General features: G+C 39.5%; 3 protein-coding genes across 3 annotated transcripts; all 3 read right to left on the reverse strand.

Annotated features, from left to right (window-relative positions):
• Nucleotides 1-1802: 1802 nt before the first annotated feature.
• Nucleotides 1803-4762, reverse strand: LOC144025730 (eukaryotic translation initiation factor 4E-like). The gene is made up of 7 exons (XM_077532040.1): nucleotides 4705-4762; nucleotides 3920-4026; nucleotides 3737-3832; nucleotides 3580-3643; nucleotides 3399-3512; nucleotides 3179-3318; nucleotides 1803-3100 (listed from the first exon to the last, which is right to left on the reverse strand). The coding sequence occupies exons 1-7, from the start codon at nucleotides 4720-4722 to the stop codon at nucleotides 2986-2988; spliced, it is 654 nt and encodes a 217-aa protein (XP_077388166.1). The 5' UTR covers nucleotides 4723-4762; the 3' UTR covers nucleotides 1803-2985.
• Nucleotides 4763-5456: 694 nt separating this feature from the next.
• On the reverse strand, nucleotides 5457-10203 carry LOC144025729 (alcohol dehydrogenase class-3). The gene is made up of 9 exons (XM_077532039.1): nucleotides 10092-10203; nucleotides 9565-9666; nucleotides 9319-9460; nucleotides 9140-9227; nucleotides 8601-8820; nucleotides 7229-7489; nucleotides 7025-7160; nucleotides 5726-5864; nucleotides 5457-5615 (listed from the first exon to the last, which is right to left on the reverse strand). Exons 1-9 carry the CDS (start codon nucleotides 10107-10109, stop codon nucleotides 5591-5593), a joined length of 1131 nt encoding a protein of 376 aa, XP_077388165.1. The 5' UTR covers nucleotides 10110-10203; the 3' UTR covers nucleotides 5457-5590.
• A 730-nt stretch (nucleotides 10204-10933) lies between these two features.
• Nucleotides 10934-13656, reverse strand: gar1 (GAR1 homolog, ribonucleoprotein). The gene is made up of 7 exons (XM_077532083.1): nucleotides 13490-13656; nucleotides 13074-13280; nucleotides 12237-12391; nucleotides 12092-12151; nucleotides 11887-12013; nucleotides 11350-11499; nucleotides 10934-11269 (listed from the first exon to the last, which is right to left on the reverse strand). Exons 2-7 carry the CDS (start codon nucleotides 13264-13266, stop codon nucleotides 11259-11261), a joined length of 696 nt encoding a protein of 231 aa, XP_077388209.1. The 5' UTR covers nucleotides 13267-13280; nucleotides 13490-13656; the 3' UTR covers nucleotides 10934-11258.
• Between the last annotated feature and the right edge of the window lie 10638 nt (nucleotides 13657-24294).

A 24294-nucleotide genomic window follows, 5' to 3' on the forward strand; every position in this document is an offset into this window, starting at 1 on the left:
TTATAAATAGAGCGCTTGGACATCGGCGGCCAACCACTGGCAGAGGCTCAGGTCTTGGCGGCGGGTGAAGGAAGGGGCCAGAGGCCTCGGACTCTGCACATTTGGACAGCGACCAGCTGGTGCCGAGGAGACGTAGGTCCAAGTGTGTGTGCGTGGACATGACTGTCGTTGGTATTTTTCCAACGAGAATGTTGGTCCAATTTGGAATTGTGCTTCCACTTACAGGATGCACTTTCTACGACGTTCCTCAATATGTTTATGCATTTATTTTTTAATCATTCCAAGACAATTGTTCCAACAGTACGGAAGTTGACGTTTACATCCTAGTTTTTAAAAAATTGTCCTTAAAGAATTCTGCCAGGAAGCAGTTACCAGCCCTAATCAAGCAGCCAAGCTTGACATAAGTTGAATAATTTGTCTTGTCTAGACCTCGACAGCTTTATTTTTTTTTTACTGGTCTGTTTTAGAAGGAAGAAAATAGCAAGGTTAAGCTGCAACAGGTTAACTTATGGTCACACGTGAACGCTCCATGATCTATCAATCAATCAATCAACTTTATTTATATAGCACCTTTCATACATTTAAAATGCAGCTCAAAGTGCTGGACATCCATAATACAATAAAATAAAAGAAAGAAAAAGCCCCCCCATCCCCATGATCGTACCCACAGACACACCCAAAACCCAACAAACACATGAAAACCACAACATGACGGGGCACAGAAGTACCCTGTAAGGAAAGGCACCCAGGAGGAGTTCATCCACAGTGAGATGGATGAAGACCAAGCATCCCTCTCACTGTGAAGGCTCCCCCATGAAGGAACACTGGAGCTAAAAATTTAATAACTACCAAATAAAAACATTTAAACACTAAAAGAAAACACGATAGAAAAAATAAATAAAAACAAAACTACAAGACAATATAGATTAAAATAGTTAAATAAATAAAAGGGGATAAAAAAATACAAATATAAGTAATAAAAAAATAAATAATAATAATAATAAAAATAAATAAATAAAATAAAATAAAAAAAGATCAATCAAATGCCAAACTAAAAAAGTAAGTCTTAAGCCTCCTAGTGAAGCTGCAATAACTAAATAGTTCCCCCATTTGCTGGTGTCCGTGCTCAAATAGCCCAAATACGAATGTTAGTATCATCAATATTTACATAAACTGACCACAACAGGCCCAGTATTGCTATACCAAGCCTACTTCTTTATAAGTGGATGACGTTGTTAAATCTTCTGGTTGTCATCAATACATAGTTTATCTTCCATCTTCCATTCCGCTTTCTCCTTGCATGTACCGTAGCCTAGCTAAAGTGGATATGTTCCATATGTGTAGCCAGCGTGGCATAATCTCCAGTCTTGGAGAGGTGACAATTCGCCTCATCGCTGTCATGTCTCGGGCTTTAAAAGTGGTGCACTTGTGCACGTAAACAGATAACCCTCACCTCCCCCCCATTGGAGAATCCCCGCCCCGCCCCTGTGTGACGCACGGGAGCCGCTGAGCATCAGGATAGTGACCCCCAGCAGGGATGGATGGTGGTGATGTACATTTTATTGTTGGTCGGGGGGGAGAACAGGTGAAGGGTGGTGACACGGGGTCCTATAAATAAATAAGATGCCCAGCTGCTATTTACAGATATCTCGTTTGCCAGCGTGCAACTGAAGAGAGCTCAGCGGAATTCTAATTTCCAATTAAGTGTGCGTTTGGCTTGGAGATGGAACGCTTACAAAGTGGAGCTATACTGACACCTGCTGGATAGTACTAGAATGAACTGCAACAGCAGTTTGCAAAACTTGAGTCAACCGAGACAATTTTATTGATCAATTTCTTTGGGACACCCAAAATGTATGCATTAGTCACCATGACCAGCTGCACATATAACCATTGATAACCTATAACAAAAAAAAGAAATGTTTATATATTTGCTTGCCTTAACACTTTAAATTTCTTTGAAATTTTAATACAGGTCAAAATGAGCCACAACGTAATGTGACGCTCACGATTGAGTTTTTTTTTTTTTTTGTAATACACTTTTTGTTCATTGTCTTTTTTTTTTTTTAACAGCAAATGATTGGCAAAAGAAAAAAATTCATCCAAGTTTGCATCACATTTTAAGTGTATTTGTCACCTAACTGAATACATTTTGCCCAATAGTCTCAGGCAAAAATGACCCCAAACAACAAAAATGTGCATAAATTGCACAAAGTGTATATATATGTGTATATATATTTATATATGTATATATGTTTATTCTGACAACCCCGCCCCCTCAATTTCAGACATATTTGGGGGAAAAAAAATGCTCCAGGTCATACGAACTAAAGATGATTATCGCTAAGACCTGGTTTAAAACAAAAACACATGCAGAGGCCAAAACATTAAGTACAACCTAATAAGATGACAACAGAGTACTGGACATTTGGTTACTATTAAAGACACAGTATGTGCTATGAGTCTGCTGACTACTCAATGGCTGGTTGAAAGAAGAACACTCAACTGCTTTTATTTGCCTCTCTGGTGTGCACATTAATGTCAAGGACACAGTTAGCATCACTACAACCCACAACTGAACCAGAAATCAAATAGAGGTTGACTTGAACCAAAAACAAAAACATCTGACCAATTTAACTCCATTACAGTGGCCCTCAAATCATTGAGCAGATACAAAGTAACACAGCATAAACAACTATGTCCATTTGCCCAAAAAAAACTTAAATATTGCACAATATCACGTGTAATTCATCTCTTCAAAAATAGGTCTCATTATTTTTTAACTATTAACAATTTGTACAAAAGGTTTGACGAGAAGTCTTTCCTGAAAACAAAAATATACTCTGAACGAACGATCATATACTTCTCAATGGAAGGGTTGCAGCCATTTCACTGTACTCCAGTCCTGAAACTTAAATACTGTACACACAGAAGTGATCAAGTGTCTCCATCTGGCCAACCAAAAAGGACGGAACGTGGACGTCATCAAGCAACAAACTTGTTTTTGGTTGTCGAGCCGCTCTTTGTTGCCGTGTCGGCATGCGACTGGTAGCCGATGACCACTTTGGAAGGGACTCCGAGCCGCTCTTTGTAGACACGTCTAAGAAAAGGGAAAAAAAAAGCTATTCAAACACACAATTGCCATGTGAAAACAGCAAGACGGCAGCCCTCTGCTCACCCTATGTGCGTGATGGCCTCCTTGTTTTCACAGTCCGTGGTCCAGATGGCGATTTTGTCCCCTTTGGTTCGTACGTTGATGACTGCGCCGCACACGTCGTCGCTGTGGTCGTCGAATGTTTCGCCCACCAGACACAAGAGCTGCGGTGCAAGGATTTACTCTCGTGAGAGGACCACGATTGGAGGACGTAACGGGCAAGCGCTACGGGAGCAAAACATACCGTCTCCAACCAGAAGCGATCCAGGTCATTCTTGCGCTGCTGCTTGGAGAGCGTGATGAGCCAGCGGCCTCCTCGCCGGTTCCGTTCATCCTCCCACATCGGCTCAATACCGTCCTGTGGACAAAATTTTTTTTATGAACTTCATGTCATAGAAGTAAGTCAAAAAGGACAATGCTCCTACCTTAAAGAGGGAATAGTCACAGCCGGACATTAAGTTACTGGATAACTGAATGTGGTTATACAACCTGGAATGGAACATATGACACATCTTTCATTAATAAATAAATAACCTGAAGGTTTGCTTCTATCCGCAGAAACTTTGTTAAAACATTACTTACGCCCAGAAGTCCTCCACGGTGTCAAATTTGGAGATGAGTCGAAGATTGGCTTGCCAAGTTTTGCTCTTGTCATTCTTGAAAAACCAAAGAGCCCACCTGCACATGCACAACACTGCCATTTGTTTCATAGTCAAAAGTACACCAGACTAGCATAGTAGTGGAGGACTGGACTCTGGGTCTTACCTGTTCTGTAACGGATGCTTAATGTACAAGTCCGGACTTTCAACCAGTTTTTGAACAGTCGTCTCACTCTCTTCCGTCTCGGGCTTTGGAGTGCTGGATGGTAACACCTAATCAACAAAATGAAATACACAAAGATTGCAATTAACAGACAAATCAGTTTACAAATTGAGCAAGAACGGGTTTGGCAAGGTTTTTTTTTTCTTTCAAAAATCCCATTTTAATAATTCCCTTGGTATTACATAAATTTAAATTGGAAAACCTATATTTGTTCTTTAAAAAAAAAAAAAAAAAAAAAAAAAAAAGTCATTTTACAGCCACTTTAAAAAAAAATAAAAAATAGTTTAGTTGATTTTTCATGCAACTAATTAAAGGGCAACTCGCGTTGGAAATTCGTCAGCAAAAGTATGTGCAGCTGTGCAACGTCACGTCCACTTCACCAAATGAGAGGGGTCATGAAAAGGGACGTACAGACAACATACAGATTTTCGGTTTGGCTTTCTCTGAAATGCACTTAAACTGACGTGTTCTTGAACTATTCTATCAGTTACACGACATATAAAAGTAATTAAGCAGAGCCAAGTTTGTGGCAGTACCCTGGAGGTTGCTGCAAAATCTGCTATACTACGGTATCCCTAGCAAGCGTGTGGTAATTTACGAACACCAGACATTTTTATTCCATTTTATGCGTCTAAATGCTCAATTCACGACTGACTGGCGTACACAAAAAGGTGCTAGCGAGTATGAGGTACCTTTTAAGACTACGAGGGTTTTTGCAGCACACTCACCGTAACGGCAGTCGCCATCTTGGAGAACCTGCTTTCGCGTTTTTTTCCCCTTGTTAAATAAGTTGATTGGACCAGCTTCGACCCACCCCTCATTTTTTTTTTTTTTTTTTTTTAACAAACTTTAATTCAACAGTCTCAATTCACATTCAAATATCGGGTACATCAAACACGTACCTGATGGCTTAATTCCAATAAATTTACATGCATGTATGTGGAATTTCGCCAAAAATTATAAATAAATTAAAAACATTTTTTTTTCGTAAGCAGCTGTCCTGCGCATGCGCTCTATTAACGGTGACGTCACGAGGTAACTACCGTTTGAACATTTCCATAAAATTACCCGAAACTTCGAGTTGATAATTGTTACTTTGTTGTGAAGGTTAAAAGCAAAGTTAAAAAAAAAAAAAAAATCCATAAAATTACATTGTCAAAAAAAGGACATCTTTAATTAATTCACCTTAAATAATTCAAAAAATAATAATTTTGGGGGACAGCTAGGCAGTGCTTCTAAATTATTAATTGACTCAATTATTTATTACACCCAACCACCTCACGAAGAAAACATTTTGTTCCCCATTGGCATCACAAGAAAACCATACATTGACCATTAACAACAACCAAAAAAATAAACAAACATGAATTCGATCAAAAAGATACATTAATAAATTGTATATGAATTGTGCTTATATTATTGAGATACAACATTCTTGATGTGCAGCAAGTGAATGTATGAAAAAGGGGAGAGAGACCACTTTTGAATGCTTTTTTTTTTAATGGAACTATTGTGAAATTCTTCAGACAAACGCGGTTTTGACAACGAAAACATTAAGTGCTTTCTGAACGCTTGAAGTCGAATGCCAGTTGGAAGCCTGACTGGCGAGGCACTTTAGAAGGTCAGGACTGTGCGGATGCTGCATAAGAAAAGGGAAAAAAAAAAAAAAAGAAAAAAGGGGAAAACGTGACAGTTTTAGGGACACATTTTAATCAATCAAATAAAGGACTACGGCATTAATGAGCATACCTCTTTCCAGAGTGCATGAGGTCAAATCCCTCATTAATCTTGTCGAATGGCAGCGTGTGCGTGACAAACTCGTCCACCTTCAGCTTCTTGCTCATGTAGTCTTCCACCAGTTTGGGAACGCTCTCCACACTTTTCCAGCCTGCGGGGAACAATGTTAAAGTGGTCTTATTAAGACAAAGTGACTTTTTAATTGCATGTATACAAATTGTTTCTCTGTCCAACTATGAAGTGTAAAACTACAGTCAAGTGAACCTTGTAGGCCGCCAATTTTTGAAAATGTGTATGAACAAACAAACCCTTGTGAATTTTGCCATATTATGATGTCACAATGAGGTTTCTTTAAAATTACGGGTGTCTAAATTAGTGGGTTTATTTGGAGTTAATTTAAAGTGACTTAACGCCACTATTTTTTTTTTTTTAATGTGCGATTAATGACCGCCCCTTACTTGGAAAGTCTGTCCTGGGGGAATTAGAGTTGCAACGTAGCAGACGCGTCCATGTCAAAATTTAGCAGTAATACATTTAATAATAATGCATATATTTGTGGAGACCAGGTTAAAGTTGTATTTTACAATTTTAAAAATGTGCAGAATTTTACAAGTTACTTCATGTTTAAGATTTCATAGCTCTTAATATGAAAAGACAAATGCACTGAGCTGTCACCGTCTTACAACTGCAATTATGCCATCTAGTGGCAGAAAAATTACCTAATCACAAATCAATATCACTTGTTATTTTTAACTCAAAGATATGAATTATAATGAAATTACTATATCAATGACTAAAAGATGCATCCATATTTCTGTTGAACATCTTTTCTCCACTGTTTTGTTAAGAGTATGAAAACATTTTTTTTTAATTGTACAAAATTAGAAGAGATATAAAAGTTGCAATTAATCATGAGTTAACTACTTAAGTCATGCGATTAATTACAATTAAAACATTTAATCACCTAACACTCCTAATTTAAAATATTCCCCCCAAACAGTTTCTCTTGCCATGATTTTGTAGCTAAACTAGCTGAGGAGCTGCCATTTTCAAGTGACAGTTGGATTACACTGACACACCATCATGTCAAACCCAAACACTCAGGAGAGCTGTGGTGTGATGCACAAATAAGTGTCACATTCTTGAATGTTTGGCAAAGTTGTTGGCTTGGGGTTATAACTGTGTTTGCCAATGTACAAATTTGAACCACCAACTTTAAAAACGAGGCAGATGTGGTAACGAATCCACCGTGGTGAGCCCTTTAATCACTCACTATATACATTAAAAAAAAATAAAAATAAAAATCATCACCTCCAAAGGCAGTGCCCCGCCACACACGTCCGGTCACCAGCTGAAAAGGTCTGGTGGAGATCTCCTGTCCAGCTCCGGCGACACCGGCAATGATGCTCTCACCCCAGCCTTTGTGGCAAGCCTCCAGAGCAGCTCGCTGGAATATTCAACTGGTTCATTTCTTTTTCTATTACAATTGACAGGCACGCGAACACAACATCTCACCATGAGCTGCACGTTGCCGATGCACTCGAACGAGTAGTCCACGCCGCCGTCGGTCATCTCCACCAGCACCTCGTTGATGGGCTTGCTGTGGTCCTTGGGGTTGACAAACACCGTGGCGCCGAACTCCTTGGCTTTGTCGAATTTGGTCGGGTTGATGTCGACGCCGATGATGCGCGTCGCTCCGGCCACCTTGCAGCCCATGACGGCGGCCAGGCCGACGGCTCCCAGGCCGAAGACGGCGCATGTGGAACCGGGTTCCACCTGAACGGGAGGGAACCCACCAGGTATGTTATAAAGCTTTGTGAGCTGTGCTACGACATGTACAGTATGTGCGGGTTTATATTTGCTGTATAAGCCACAAGACTGCTAAAATATATTGTGTGTGGTTTTCTTGGTCTATCTGTGAATCAAGTAATTTTTCTGTTTCTAAACAATTCCGCCCTCTTGTTTCGTATAAAGCACATTTTCACTACATTACTACGTAAGTTTACCGCCATGTTTGGGAATTTGCCAATTCGGTGACCGAAAGAATACAAAACTTTTTAGACCAGGTAAAAGCAGGTCTAAGTTGTGGCCCAATGCAATTTTGGTGGATGCGGATCTTCTTCCATTCATAAATATGACAACAGCGTAAATTGGAATCATTGTCAAATGAGTTATTATTACTACTAATATTATTATTATTATTATTATTATTATTATTATTATTATTATCTTGAGTATATTTTTAATGGCGCCCTGCTTGACTACGGCACAACTCTGGCTGTGGGGACAAGGTACCGAGTAATCGATATCGAATTGAATTTCCACAATATCGATACATAAAAGCACAAATCGATTATTTAAATATCTCCCCCCCACCCCCACCCCAATTAAATTAAGAAAATAGAATTTTAAAGAGCCATTTTTTGTTATCGTACTTTTGTCTTGAAATTTACTGTTCACATTAATACATGAAGATTTTCTTACATTTATGAAAGACCTGACTCATTGCACTTTAAGACGATTCACAATATTTGAAGTTTATATTTACAATTGTTAAAGGAATACTTGACTCATTGAGCCATTTTCAGCAGTAAAAAAGTTCATATTTTGTCTATAATTAATGCGGTAACCATTATTTTTCATGCACAATTAATACCTTTTATAAAGTCATTTTTCTACTTGCTGTCGACTGATGATGACATCACGTGCTGAGGAAGTTGGGAACTACCAATCACAGCTCAGTCTGCCGACCAAAGCCAGAAAACAGGTGAGCCGTGATTGGCCGTTACCTACTTCTTTTGCCTTGCCTCAGTGGAGTGGCAATTGTTTAAGTGTAACAAGAGGACATTGCGACTGCACGAGAAGGTGATCTTATTGGTAAACATACCTTGGCGGTGTTCAGCGCGGCGCCGTATCCCGTGGAGATGCCGCACCCGAGGAGGCACACCTTGTCAAGGGGAGCACTTTCGTTGATTTTGGCCAGGGAGATGTCCGCCACCACGGTGTACTCGGAGAAGGTGCTGGTCCCCATGAAGTGGAACAATTTCTTGCCCTTGCAAGTAAAGCGGGTGGTCCCGTCAGGCATCAGGCCTTGACCTTGGGTCACTCTGAAGGGTGGGACGGGTCAACGAAGCATAGCGTTAGTATGTTTATCAATTTTCATTTTTTGCCTCATTAGGCCACTTTAGCCAGAGCCCGCCCACATATGGTCTTTACGCCCCGACAATTCTCATTAATATTGTGTTTATGGAATATGAATTCATCAGCAAAATCTGACCATTCTTATCTATCTAAGGGGGTGGCCATTTTTTCACTTGCTGTTGACAAAGGGCTCAGTTTGTGAATGTCACAAAACCAAACAAAAACAGGTGAGCTCCCATGCATTTAAAACTCACAGGAATTACCACTGCATTCAGACAAGTGTACCTAATTTTCTGGCAGAGGTTGGTCTTGGGATTCTTGCAGAACTTGCATTCACCACACTGAGGCACATACAGCGGGATGACAGTATCACCTTGACACACACATACATACTGTAAGTAATCTCTCATCCTATATAAATACAAATACTTTTTAAAATCCAAAATGTGACTGAGATTCCTCACCAGGCTTAAACTTGGTGACACCCTCGCCAACGCTCTCCACGGTGCCAGCACCCTCATGGCCCAGGACGACAGGGAAGACGCCCTCGGGGTCGCTGCCGCTCAGGGTGTGGGCGTCGGTGTGGCACACTCCGGTGGCAAAGATCTGAAAAATATAAGCCAATGTTTGTGTTAAGTTCCACTTGATTGTGCAATGTATTATACAGCACTCAGACCAGCCTTGCCTTATGTACACAAACCTCGCTTTACCTTAATCCGGACCTCATGGGCCTTGGGTGGGGCCACCTCGACCTCTTCAATGGTCAGAGGCTTGCCCGACTCCCAGGCTACGGCAGCTTTGCACTTGATCACCTGGAAAGTCAAGCACAGAACATGGCCATTTTGCTTCAAATGCAGAATAACTATCAGTAGCTAAGCAGGTGGAGTCAATGAGGCGTTTTTTGAGGATTCTTAAGAGTCGGTTGGAGTAGTGTGAACTTTGAACTTGCAGGTTGTGGGAAAGGTCACTCATTTCAGTTAAAACAAAAGTGCTCCGTTATTCATTATATAAATTCTATCCTTGTTTGTTTACTTAGACCATCTAACAATAGTTCAGCCATTTTTCTTCTCTAGAAGCTTATGTAACTTATTCAGCGTACCGAACCACTGATTTAATGTGCCGATAAACTGCAGAAAAAAAACTCACTCACGTAATGACAATTCTAAGCTAAATTAAGTGTACTATCAAATAGGTGATAGTTGCAATACAATTCAAAGTAAGTTTAAAGATTACCCACCTTACCAGATGTCGCCATGCTTCTCCACTGTCTCGAAGTCGAAGGCAGGAACGCGAGGTGTGCGCAGCCGTACCAGAGAACACTTTGACCAATCGAACACAAGGATGGAGATGACGTATTTCCGGAACAGCGCTCAACCGCGAAAAAATGTAGTAATCTCAAGAAACGTCACCGCATTTGAGTTTCACCCAAATTATGTTTGTTTTGGAAAATTTAGTGGGGGAAAGTATTTGATACTTAAGGCTGAACTAGTGCCGTTTTCTCCAAAAGTAGTTCGTTGTAGTCCTGCAGCGTGAGCCGGAAAAGACGCTCTGACCAATCAGAATCAAGACTAGAATTGACGTCCTGTACTACCGTGAAAGCCCGTGGAAATATTTTTTTTTTTTTTTTTTTGTGACCCCAGACAGACTTGAAAGTTTGTTTGAATGTTGAGTTGGCTGCATGATTTTGTTTTTGTTTGTTCAGATTGTTGCTGGTTGTTATCGGTGTTGATATTGTGATTTTAAGTTTTGTATTAAATTGTAGCAGTTAAAATAAACAATCCTTGTTTATGTATATTTTTGCTAAAAAAGCATTTAAAAGTTTTTGTGAAATGCATTAATGTGTTTGAGATAAAACACAAAATGGAGCCCCCCCCCCTCCCTATTTTCTGTGTAAACTTGAGACAGGCCAAAGAGAAGGACTTTGTCCATGAACATCTGTTACCCCACGACTTTATGTTGTTTGAACTAGAGATTAAGACCATAAAATTTTAAGACCTAATAAGAATAGCCATAAATCAAGATAGCAAAAGCCTTTGTGTACAGAAGCAACAAATAGTAACTGGAAGGAAAATAACAGTATTTTACACAAAAACATTTAATCAAGACAATTACATGAATTTCTGCAGACAGTATAAAAAGTATTTTCAACCCAGTGAAAACTCACGATCCTGAAACACACACATTAGTCGCTAATGCCATTTGTCAATGCATGTGTTCAAGTTCATATGACATGACTCAGGTTTATTGTAAGCATGAACATGAGCCTCTTGAATAAAATAACAATGGTCCATCACTCATACGAGTTAGAAAAAAAATATTAAAAGAACACAAATCCACTCAAGAGGCAATGTCCAACTTTGTAACCCTCACAGAGGACCGGGATAAACTGAGGACCCACAGCAGATCATCTCCCACCTGCAAATAAAACAAAAAGACATTCAATACTGATACAATAACAAAATAAAAGATAAATGACATTCAGAATGTGGTCCTACCTCTGAATCCACGTCCTCCGCCACCTCCTCTTCCTCTGAAGCCGCCACCTCCACGTCCGCCGCTTCCGAATCCGCCACCTCTCCCACCTCCTCCGAAACCACCTCCGAAACCACCTCTGCCACCTCCTCCCCTTCCGCCCCGGAATCCACCTGAAACAGCAGTATTTTAGTGCTAAATGTTGAAAAAAAAAAAAAAAAAAAAAAGCAATGGTAATAATAGTAGTAGTTTTATCTGAAAGGTCTTCCAGGTTCCCACACATAAAATTGGGTCATTCCATGGGTTATTCCCGTTCTGTTTAACTGTTTTTGTTTTTAATATACGGATGTTTTTTTTTTTTTCATTTTAAATGCCTAAAAAAAAAAAAAAAGTGTACTGAATATGAACCGAAGTGTGACCAACCATTGCACCAAGGTAGATAGAAAACAATGACTTTTGACACCCCCAGCAATTAAGGACAGACATTGCAAGACTGGGATATTTAAAAAAAACAAAACAAATAAACAAATGAAACAAAAAACAAACATAACATTTGTCACCTCCACGGCCGCCTCCCCTTCCGCCACCTCTACCCCCACCTCGCCCTCCTCTCGGCGGACCTTTTTCGCCAGGTGGCCTCGGCAGGAACCTTTGCAGCGGAAGAAGCTTCATTGGATCTATATAAAACTAAACAAGAACATTGGGTCAACGTAATTAAAGTTTGATGCATATTGATTTGCATGGAAACTAGATGTGAATTATTACCTTCTGCAATTTCTTAAAAGAAGATGCCTTCATGTTTTCAGACAGTTTGACAGAGAAATACTGAACAGGCGAGTCAAGGAGTGTCGAAAAATCTAGATAGTTCTTACAAAACAAATTAAAGAAACTTTCAGGGTGAATAGGATACAAAGTCCCGCAGCTGGCCAAATATCTCGTCCACTTTTCCTATTTGCTCCTTGTTTTCCAGGTACACCGGCGCGTTGAAGTAGGGAACCTTGTTCTCCTCAGTCGTGCATTTGCACACGATGTCATCCTCACAGGGATGCACAAACTCTCCTAAAGCTATATGGAACAAGAGTTGTGTTAATTAAATTGGGGACATTAAAAAATGTGTGTTATCAATATTGTTTTATCTTGAAAGCTTCATATTTTACACAAAAAAACGTTTTAGTCATCACACAAGTTTAACTGCAGCCTAGTTGCTGTGAGTAAATACTACGAAAATTAGGGCTGAACGACTAATTGCACTTATAATATAAACACAATTTGATAAAGAGCAATTACATAATAATCACGGAAGATGTGATTTAAATGGTCATTGAAACACAGAAGATTATTTTCCATAATTGTTCAGCCTTACTGAGCATATATCTAAACGTTTGTCCTTACTTGTTGTAGTGTCAGTCTGCACTGCACCATTAAACGTCTATATTAAACATTATAGGCCTACTGTTAAATGAAACAAAGTGGATATTTTTTGCTATGACAGGCAACTCTCGATAGCGCTGTTTTGCCGTGAATCGCGGGAGAACTTAAAAGTGCAAATTTTTCACCAGTAAACGCCCAGTGCATGACATGTCCGGTGATTGACCAATCAGAGCCGTTTAGCTCAAGCAGAAGAGTTGCCGGTCACGGCAAAATAGCCACTGCCTAAATAAAAAAAAACATGCCCTACTGCCAATTAAGTCCGAGCAGTGTAATCTCTGCAAAGTCAGATTCATACTGCTCTAACATCGACTCTCACCAACAACGTATTCTGGGGGTCCATAGTCTTGCTGTCTGAAACCACCACGACCTCCACCACGGCCGCCGAAGCCGCCGAAGCCTCCTCTGCCGCCGCCGCCGTAACCTCCTCTACCACCGCCGCCTCGGTTATTATATCCTCCACCTCCCCGGTTAAACCCACCACCTCTTCCACCACCTCCTCTGTAAGACATCCTTTAGAAATTATCTGGAAAAGAAAAACAAAACACAAATATCAGATTTTTGGGTGAATGAACACAACATAATGCTACGCTAGCTGCTAACTAGCTCCGAACGTATAATTTAAAAGCAAATCGGTGGACTTTTACAACACGTCGCGACGCAGTTTTTTTCTCCCATTTATCAAAACGCTGAAAATGGTACAAATGCATCTCGATTATATTTCGTTTGCGTTACCTTCAACTTCTGCAGCGACTACAAATTCCCGCAGCCCTCCATGAGACAACACGTGTGTGTCCCTCCTGTGTAAATTCTGCCGTAAAGCTGGTTGCATTTAGTGTCGCGATGAGAAGACCAAAAATGTCGCAAATACGGATTGAGTAATGGGCATTCTAGTCCAGTATTTGATGAGCTAAAGTAATGTATGGCGTTAAGAGATGACCTATTAAAATACATAGAAGTATTTGCAAAATATATGTTCTGTCACTCAATACCGTCAACAACACTCAACAGGCCAGGAAGCTAGACCGGTGCTAAAATATGTATAGCAACTCGTTTGGACATTTTTATTATATTTTACAGAATATTACAATACAGTATATGGATATTTTGATTTCTTCTCTATCCTTCATAGTCTCAACATGCTTTTTAAAGTTAATGTTACAGTACACCCTTTATCCAATTCCTCACTAGCGCACTCTAAAACAGAGAATTGTTGAACCAATTACAGAGAATTTTTGACCAATTTAAAAATATTGCTTCAAGTGGTCACCTGAAATGAAGTGCAATTTTAAATGATTGTGTTTTATTTTTTATTTTATTTATGGTTTGCTGAGTTTGTTTATAATTGTATTTGTGTTTTTATTTCGTAATGTTATTAATTCATTTTATTATCTTTTTTGAAGCGTCCACACCAATCTTTGTCTGGGATCAAGATGATTTATTCAGACGCTTCTACTTTTTTTTGACGTTGTAGTAAATGGCCACTAGATGACAGTATTTTGTCACGTAAAAAGCTATATGCATTCATGTCCATACATTGCCAATCAACATGAAAACATTGCTTTTCCATTCACGCATCCTTCTGTTCATCCCAGAGATAACATGACAAATTCTTGCCACATGCGACACCCTTCATTAAAATGACATCATTCATACTCTCATCTCAAGTTACTCAGTAATCTGGCCAAACGCTCATATTTGAGGAGGAGGTTGAGCAGAGGGAACAGGTGCGAGCGGACATGCTGCAGCCGATTCATAAAGGGAGGTTTGTGTCTCACGCCACCATGATGACCTATCATCTTTTGGCGAAAAAGACGAGCGGAACCTCACGCGTTTGAACCCCGCAAACCTCCGGAAGGGTCACGCCGTGGTGTAAATTGATATTGCCAAGGAGGAGACTCAGACATCTGGGAATATTTGGGAGTGAAAATCAGGTTGAAGAATAGTGAAGTACCACCTCCATCACTACTACTATGACTACTCCTACTACTATTTCTGCCATAATGTAAAAAATGTCCATCAATCTGTTTGGCCTGGCACCAAATGGTCCCTGGATTGGTGACCACTAGTTGACAACTGCATGCTGCTAGTACAGCTAAAGATATAATAAAATTCTATAAATTAACTAGTACTAATAGCACATACGTATTGTTAGTAGTGTAGCACAGTTGTTTATTTGTAAGGTGTAATTAAGCGGCAGGCCAAAATTGCCAATAGTCATTGAAAAAACATTACTAGTAAACACTATTGTTCTACTAGTCATGCATAGGATATTGATGGAGGATATTGAATCAAGCTTTGAATAAATACATAAAGGATACATGGCTAAAAGAAAAAGCGGGCAAAATGACAAAAGGAGTCATTTATGTGGTCGTAAATAAGCACTGTACGTATTGTATGTTGTGGTATTGGTGGTAGTAGTTTGCAGTTAAAAGTAATTTTGTCAAGAAGTGTCGAGCTAAAGCAGAGAATTTGTCACATCTTGCTGGAGATGAAAGTGTCTATCCTTTAACACTTCGTAACGTTGTGTCAGGCCGAGAGGGTGCATTAAAATCATCCTCTATGTATTTCCTATATCGCCACAGCTAAAGCTAGCCTACATGTGACAGGCATTAGCTGCGTAATAGTCAGGATCTGCCGGTAAAACATCGGCCTTGCAGGCTCGACGGCAGTCTTTAGTGATTTAGGCGGGACGCTCTTCCGTAGCCGCCGCTGAGCTCTACGGTTTAACCATTCCAACAGGCTCCTCATGTCAAAATCATGTGCTTTTTACAACTTCTATCACCTGCTAAAGTCACAATTCTCTTGATTGATTTCTTTTTTTTAATTACAAAACAATAAACAAACAAACAAACAAAAAGTTTAGTTTGGTAATTGATTTAGCAAAATATTTACAATCATGACATGTCACAATTAAAGTAATGCAGTATAACAAAATGTCAAAATATTTTTAGGACACTTATGTGGTCGAAAATAACATACTCCTCCTACCACTACTACTACTAATACTACTAATACAACTACCACCACTACGACTACAATTTCAGACTATTGCTATTGTAACTTTATTGCTCCTCCTCCTCCCACTACTTATGTAGTGTTCTCAGTAAGAGTTTCATCGCCAGAAAAGTGGCCAACCTCTCAGCTTTAGCCCAACACTTCTTGACAAAATGACTTCTAAACGGGGGCCAGTGTTGACGTTTTTCCACACGGTAACACACTTTGACATAATACACTGTACCCGCGTCACGTTCCAGACGTTGGTTTGCGCAAACGGGGCAGATTAAGTGTCTTGCGAAAACACCAAAACCACCGCAAAGTGCGTGGAAAATAGGGCGATGACATACGTTAAGAGGCAAATAGACGCTATTAATGGAATGTTCAATGGTGAGGTCTGTGTTTTGGGTTCAAACCGCCGGCCTTGATAATGACTGGATCCTGCTCTTTCTTATTGCGACCATATGTTTGTCTATTCTGTAACCTGCCAATCATCTTGTGTGTGTGTGTGTTTTGTGTGTGTTGTGTTTCACAGCAAACCGAAATAGACGAAGTGGGGATGAAACAGACCGCACATGCCATAATTACCCAGCAGCAGCGGAGCAGGTAAACACACGAGAAGGTGCATGTGTGACAGCCTCTAAACGTTGCTGTGTTTTGCCTGACTGACTGGTGGCGGCACTGAGGTAGTTACCACAACTATGACCACTACTGCTAACTTTACTGCTATGAAAACTAAGTACTGTACTATGACTACCACCGCTACTACTACTACTACCACCACCATCTCTAACAGAGGTGGACATCGTCATTGACTGGAATTGATGATTGATGGAAGTGCCCAACTTTCTGCATGTGCTTCAGCACTTTCAGCGAATGCTTGATAATGCAAAGCCTTGAAAAAATGGACAGACTGAGCACCAAGTGAAGCAGGATCACTTCCGTCGATCGCGGTAAGTACACACCAAAAGGTGGGCACTTCCATCAATCATCAATTCCAGTCAATGACAATGCCCACCTCTGACCTCTAATACTACTAATGTGACTGCTCTTACCATTATTATGACTTGTGTTAAAAAAAAATGGTGAAAGTAGAATTACTGATTCAACACAAAAAGGATGGAACGAAATCAAAATTCTGCTGACAAAATTGAAAAACAAAAATGAGGAAAGCAAAACCAAAACACAAAGAGAAATTATAATACATGGACGTTAAAAACTCTCAAAAAATATACAAATAAATTCCTAATTAATTAAAAAAAAAAAAAATAAACCCAAAAAAAAATAAAAATTAAAAAAATAAAATAAAATAAAATAAAAAATAAAATAAATACAACTGAATACAAATTTGGACAGTTTCCGTACTAAAATTTTTGGTGCCTCCCTAATACTCAAGTAAAGTATTAACCACTACTACTGTGACCAGGAGCATCATTCTCTGTGTCTGTTGGTGTGTGTGTTACGCAGGGATGAAACGGACCACACACACACACACACACACACCATTATTATTACCCAGCAAGCATCAGATAGACAAACGCACATGAGAAGATACGTGCGTGACAGCCTAAGCCGCTGTTGTGTTGTGTCTGACTGAAAGTAGTGGTTGTGAGATTAGCACTAAGGTGCTATGGCGGCACTGCTTTGTGTGTCTTTGGCTGTGCAGTGTTGATGTGATGCAGTTTGATGGATAAGTTGTCAAAAACTCATCACGTGCTGACCTTTGTTCCTGTGTTAGGTTTAGTTCTTTGGTATGCTCCATCCATAATAGGGTTAGTGTGAACCACCACCACGATCACTGCAGGACCTGTGAGGGTTAATGTGCTTAATAGTATGATATTATATGAATATATAAAAAAATGCTACAATTTACTAACATCGGCGTCTGACTGCTCTCTTTACGAAGCGGCGATATGGAGGAGAGGCGAGAGTTTTGCCTATGTTTACGCCCTAATCTCAGAGGGAAAGATCACAAGGAGAACACTTTGAGATTTAGTTACCTTGCAAACTGACTTGGGGCTCAAGTGACTCCAGGAATTCCTGTGAAGTTCATACGGAATAGTAAGAATGACGTTTTTAGAGGTTGCACCTGACAGTTTTCGCCGAAAAGTGGAAAATAAAATTGTTTGGTGCCTGATAGCTTTCAAAAGCCACTATTACTACTTACTACTACTACTACTACTACTACTACTACTACTACTACAAACCGCTATACTGCTAACTACTACTACTAATACTTCTACCACTAACTGCCACTAGTACAAACTACTACTACTACTACTACAAACTGCTACTAATACAGTAACTATAGTCATACTAGTTAATACCAATGACTACTACTACTATTATTGATATTACTACTTCTACTACTAGCGCAAACACCACCATTACTACTAAACTACTCCTAGTTACTACTTCTCCTGTTTTCAGTCATTTTGCAGGTCCGTATATGGATTTTTTTTACCGGTTTATTGTCTTGCAAATGCACCTTTCATATTTTTGAGATAAAAAAAAAGCGACTTATGACTTTGTCGTCAAGAGCCTATGATGGAGAGTCATGTCCAATAAGTAAATATGTGTATGGGGGGTCCAACGGGGTGGCGGGCCTTGAGGTCAGACTTGCTTATTGTGAACATACCCCAGTGACATTTCATTGTGTGCATTCACCGCCACCGATGATATTAAAGTAATGTGTGCGTGTTTGTGTTTGCCAGCAGAGCTTTGGGAGGTAAAAGGCAAACATGAAGTGCTGAAGAGACTTGCTAAAGAGAGTGAGCGAAGGACTGTTAGCCTTCTCTGTGTGAATTACTGATAAAATGTGTTTGAATGACAAAGTTGTCGTTGTTGTTTAAGTTATGGTATTCGCTCCTGTGCCGTGTAGCCTCCTAATTTTACTGTTTTTTTAAATTCCTAACCCACAGTTGAAAGACTAACTCTTCTTTGGATTTCTAAACTGAAAATTTAAGACTGTCTTATTCCCTCATTTGAAACCCCAAGCCATGCTTGAATCTCTACTTTGAAACCCATGAATTGAAAACCTACTTTGAAACGCTAACACTTTTTTTTTTAAACCCTACCCCTGTCTTGAAACCCAATTTTGAAAACCTAAACCTGTTTTAAAAACCCAATTTGAAACTCTAAACACTAATTCAGAAACCTTAACCCTGTTTTAAAAGCATAATATAAAACCCTATACTTGGCTGGAAACCAAACCATTGTTTGAAAGCCCAACGTTGGCTCAAAACCCTAATTGTGAACCCTAAGATGTGTTTGAAACTCCAAGTCAGCCTTGAAACTCTACAAACCCTACTTTAAAACCCTTACGCTGTCTTTAAATCCTAATTTGAAACCTGAATCCAGCCTTGATACTTAACCCTGTCTCGAAACCTTCCTTTGAAACCCTAACCATGGTTTGAAAACATAACCCAGACTTTAAACTGTAATTTTTAAACCCCAATAATGGATCTGAACTATATACTTTAAAAACCAACCCGTAAACCTTTCTTGAAATTCTAATTTGAAACCCAACTCTTGGTTAAAAAAAACATAATTTGGGCCCTATTTTCAAGCCCGGGGAAAGTTTAGTGCAAAGTGCAGTCTAACTGCTTGGATGGAGTTTTCATTATTTTGCTATTTCCACTGACAGGTCCAGATATAAAGGGACAATTACACTGCTGTGGGAGTGAACACAGCCGACTTAATGCCTGGCCAATGAAAATGGCTCCACTCATTCCCTTTAAATTCAGTGGTGAAGAGGCATGCAGTGTCTTTGACATTGTGGAAGCAGAAATAGACTTCCTGCAGTCAACATGCACAAAGTATGTTTACAAGGAACTGAAAGGGCTAAAATAATTCTAAAATTATAATAATGCACTCAATTAATTGATTTCTACAATGATTTAGAGGTCTTGTTGTTTTTATAAATTAAATACAATGGCATCTACCACACAAACCAGCGGAGCCCACAATCTGCCTTACTGTGCCTCGATCAAAATCACCAAAATCGTGCTACCTGCGCCACAATTTAGACCTGCTTTTAGGAGGTCTAAAGTCTCGTCTACTTTCACCAAATTGTCAGGTTTGCCGGTGGCGTGTAAAAGATAACACCCTTGGTCCTAATCTAATCTAATCTAATCTAATCTAATCTAATCTAATCTAATCTAATCTAATCTAATCTAATCTAATCTAATCTAATCTAATCTAATCTAATCTGATTTTAGTCAGTGAGATTTGAAAGCACGGAGGCAAATCAATCACCTATGTCGCTGCTAATGCTGCAGTGTGGCTGTACAAAGTATGGGGAGTCTTGAAAAGGCAAATGAGAACTAAAGCCAATAATAAGCAGGCCATCACTAATCTCTTAAACAAACCTGCTCTCTCCCTCTGTGGCCTTCTTCTTTCTTGTGTGATAAATAATGTATATTTTTTCAGGCCCCCACCTCCACCCCTTCATCTCCCCTCCAACACTCACACAACAAACACCCCGTCCCATCCCCGAGACCCTCCCGACCCTCCCCGCCATGTCTCTTTTGACTTTTGAATTGCCATTATAGTTCAATCCAGTCTTCAAACACGTCTTATTCTCCCTCCACTGCCACCTTATTGGTTTACTTTAATTAGTGAAATTGAAGACTGGGGAGAGCGGGTGAGCAAATGAGTAAGAAGGGTGATGATGAGGAAGGGGTGGGGGGTGAGGGTGGTGGTGGGGGGGGGGGTGCAAATACTGAAAACAAACATGGCGGTTTGAATGGGGATGATGGCGGCGGTTGCAGCGCAGACGGAAGGGGACACATGGTGTAAGCAAACACTCGTAATTGCATTAGATTCCCTATGGCACATGGGTAATCTTCACCACAGAACCCCGTATACCGGCCCACCCCCTCCAATCCCTGAATCCCACAACACAACAGGACACACATACACACTTTTTCCTCATACAAAACCTGCAGTGATGTCATTGGCCATGCGTTATCATCAGGCATGATATCTATGTTTACAGGATCTTCTGTATTAATTGAAAGCTTAGAGTCCATCCATCCATCCATCCGTCCGTCCGTCCGTCCGTCCGTCCATCCATCCATCCATCCATCCATCCATCCATCTTCTTGACCGCTTACAGGACTGTCTCAGAAAATTAGAATATTACGATAAAGTCCATTATTTTCTGTAATGCAAGTAAATAAGCAAAAATGCCATACATTCTGGATTTATTAGAAATCAACTGAAATATTGCAAGCCTTTTCATTATTTTAATATTGCTTTTCCTTGGTCTGAGGAAATATTCTACTATTTTGAGATAGGATATTTGAGTTATCTTAAGCTGTAAGCCATAATCAGCAATATTAAAATAATGAAAAGGCTTGCAATATTTCCGTTGATTTGTAATAAATCCAGAATGTATGGCATTTTTGCTTATTTAATTGCATTACAGAAAATAATGGACTTTATACCTCACAAGGGTCACGGGGGTTGCTGGAGCCTATCTCCGCTGGCTTTGGGCAGTAGGCGGGGGACACCCTGGACTGGTTGCCAGCCAATCGCAGGGCAGAAAGCTTTGAGTCTCAATTCCTAATTCATTGGGGAAATTCCAATTATTGTCCTTGATGATTCAGCAAGTACCGTCTTTGTTACTCACAAGTCTGCCTTCCTCCAATGTTTCAATGTGGTCTTAGTCAGAGAGTCTGAAACAAGATCATCATTATTTTATTACATACTGTATGGTTTTCATGACATTTTTGTTTGGTGCAGAGAATTTTTCCAGGACAAAATATGTGCCCTAGCTCCGTAAAGGTTGCTAAACACGGGTCGAAAAGCGCAATGGGCTGCACGTGTGTGCTCTGTAGCAAATTCCTTCAGTTGGCAATGTCGTGGCGCCACCAGTGCCAGTATATGTTTGTGTGCTTTTGTCAAATGACAGCATACAAACTACATTTAGAGATAAACAGCCCTAGCAGTCCTGTGCATTATCAAATGTTTTAACAAGATTTGACGGTATTATACTGTATTACTTTGGCATATTTTTAGCCATCTTTTCCCCCTGCCATCTTGCTGCTACATTTTTGGGGTGATGACTTTGTATATGACTGCACTTGTTTGTGTTGTTATTTTAATTTATTTTGAATTTCCATACGTGATGCTTTGTTTTTTTGAGTCAAGTCTTGAAACCCTAACTTCAAACCCAAGCCCTGATGTAATGTCCTTTTTCAAAACCCTAACACTGACCTGAAAGCCTACTTTGAAATGTTAACCAGGGCTTAACATTAAACCCTAACCCTTGTTTGAAATATTAGCACTGACTAAATCTTATTTGAAACGTTGTCTTGAAACCCCACTTTGGAAATCTGGAACAACATCCGAACCCTAGTTTGAAACCTATTTGAAACTTTCAATTTTTCAATTTCAAACCCTAACTTACATCCGGTTGAACAATTTGACTACAACATACTTCAATTGTTTTCATTTGATTGCAATTTAAATGCTAAGTATATTCTGCTAATTTATATTCACAGTTGAATGTCTGAATAATTTTGTTAATTACCTTCACAACTTTGTTCATTACCTTAAATTACTTGAGTTGTCATAATCATGCCTCTTTTGAGGTAATTTAAAACGTTATCTTGAATATTATTGGGTATATTGTTGAATTGGTATTGATTGGCTATACTATATTGTCATTATGCATAAACAGTGGTTATGTTTTAAACATGTTTTAACCATTTTGTGGTCATCTTGCATTGCTGGATGATGATGTCGTCAGTTAAGCAGAATGTAAAAGTGCCTTCAAGTTTAAGTAGGATTTTATGTGAAATCATATAAAACCCTTTTTTTTCCCCTGTAATGTAATTGTTTAAGTAAATAACTTTGTCAAAATAATATATTCCAACGTAACTACCTACCAAAATCTGGAAAGGTCAACTTTTGGCAAAATCGAGCATTTTCTGTATAGAATATACAAAATGTAGCATTTCTCTACTTAAAAAAAAAACAAACCCTGTTAAGATGCTCGACATATTTTCCCCATCCACCAACACAAGCGTCATATCATGGTGGACATCCAGAAAAGGGATGCGGGGAGAAAAGTCTGGGATTGAGCGGCTATAAAAGGCTTTAAAGAGAAGCCCGAGGGCCACCAGGAGTGAGTCAGTGTGGCCTCCGAGCTGGCAAACACAAAATAAACGACACTTGTGGTGATTAGAACATCGTTCATACCGTTCAGTGTTCATATAACAACTCTCCAGTGTGTGATATAAATGCTTCCTGGATGTTTTGCAAGTAATATACACTTTTCCCTGTTTGTCGTGGGATTTATATTCAATATCCACCTGCGATAGGTGGAAATCTGTGATAGAGGCAGTCAATTACGCGATGATGTTGTTGATGTATATATATATATATATATATATATATATATATATATATATATATATATATATAAAATTAGAATATTGTGGTTATTTTCTGTAATGCAATTAAATAAGCAAAAATGCCATACATTCTGGAATCATTACAAATCAACTGAAATATTGCAAGCCTTTTATTGTTTTAATATTGCTGATTATGGCTTTTTTTTTTTTTTTACTTGGTCTGAGGAAATATTTTAATATTTTGAGATGAGATATTTGGCTGAAAATGCCATAATCAGCAATATTAAAACAATAAAAGACTTGCTATATATATATATATATATATATATATATATATATATATATATTTTATAGCATAGCACCGAACTTTTAACATATTTTGCACCTTGGACCTGTAACAATGGCAGAAGACGGGTCAGTATAAAGTTATTTATAAATTGGACAAATGGAAGACGGTATTTCTGATTAGTTGACTTTAAGCTTTAAACGTCGATGCAGAGTGGGAACGTCGACTCATCGATTAGTCGATTATTCCGTTCAAGTACAAATACAAATTGGATTCCCAGATTTACACATAAAGCTGCCATCTCGTGATGCCGTCCCTTGTGTGTTCTGAAGCTAAAGTGGTGTCCTATGTGGGTGTTCGCTGTCGCTTGTCAGGACACATCTGTGGCTCCTGGACATGGGGAGGTAGGGATTACCCCTGGGCACAGGTGAGCTGAGTCAGACATGGCAGACGTGGTCTTGGGTGGGGGTGTCCGGTGGCCTGGGCTTTAGGGGATCACTCTTTAAAAGCAACTCGCTGGGTGTTCCCCTACTGCCCTCGCCCTGTCTGGTCCTGCTTGTTTGTTTGTCAGTCATTAGAGCACTTTTCGTGAGCGTGTGGGCGGTGCCTCTTAATCCGGGCCGGTAGTGATTACGAAGGACGGTCAATAAACGCTAATTGCCTGCGCTGTGGGTTAATCCCGATGAAGACGTCTCATGTTGTGACATCGCGGCGGTGATGGAAATATTGTTTTGGGCTTCTTTGATAGTAAAACGTTGGAAACTCCTTAAAAAGCCACCACACCTGTCTGCAGACCTTCATGCTGTAATAGCTAGATTGATGAGCGTTTCCCAACTTCTATAGTGAACATAATTGACTTTTGAAACATTTCACAGCACACCAAAATGAATAAA

The sequence above is a fragment of the Festucalex cinctus genome, chromosome 9 (genome assembly GCF_051991245.1).
Source record: "Festucalex cinctus isolate MCC-2025b chromosome 9, RoL_Fcin_1.0, whole genome shotgun sequence".
NCBI classification, from domain to species: Eukaryota; Metazoa; Chordata; class Actinopteri; order Syngnathiformes; family Syngnathidae; genus Festucalex; species Festucalex cinctus.

What these genes read in the sequence shown, in the direction of transcription:
- LOC144025730 (XM_077532040.1), bottom strand. An exon ending in AAGCATCCGTTACAGAACAG is followed by an intron (nt 3,833 to 3,919) that starts GTAAGACCCAGA and finishes GTGCATGTGCAG; the next exon opens with GTGGGCTCTTTGGTTTTTCA. An exon ending in GAGGCCATCACGCACATAGG is followed by an intron (nt 3,101 to 3,178) that starts GTGAGCAGAGGG and finishes CCCTTTTCTTAG; the next exon opens with ACGTGTCTACAAAGAGCGGC.
- gar1 (XM_077532083.1), bottom strand. Translation starts at nt 13,266, where the DNA reads ATGTCTTACAGAGGAGGTGGTGGAAGAGGTGGTGGGTTTAACCGGGGA. An exon ending in ACCCCCAGAATACGTTGTTG is followed by an intron (nt 12,392 to 13,073) that starts GTGAGAGTCGAT and finishes TGTTCCATATAG; the next exon opens with CTTTAGGAGAGTTTGTGCAT. An exon ending in AAGGGGAGGCGGCCGTGGAG is followed by an intron (nt 11,500 to 11,886) that starts GTGACAAATGTT and finishes CTGCTGTTTCAG; the next exon opens with GTGGATTCCGGGGCGGAAGG.
- LOC144025729 (XM_077532039.1), bottom strand. An exon ending in CCGCGCTGAACACCGCCAAG is followed by an intron (nt 7,490 to 8,600) that starts GTATGTTTACCA and finishes CCTCCCGTTCAG; the next exon opens with GTGGAACCCGGTTCCACATG. An exon ending in CTCATGCACTCTGGAAAGAG is followed by an intron (nt 5,616 to 5,725) that starts GTATGCTCATTA and finishes TTTCTTATGCAG; the next exon opens with CATCCGCACAGTCCTGACCT.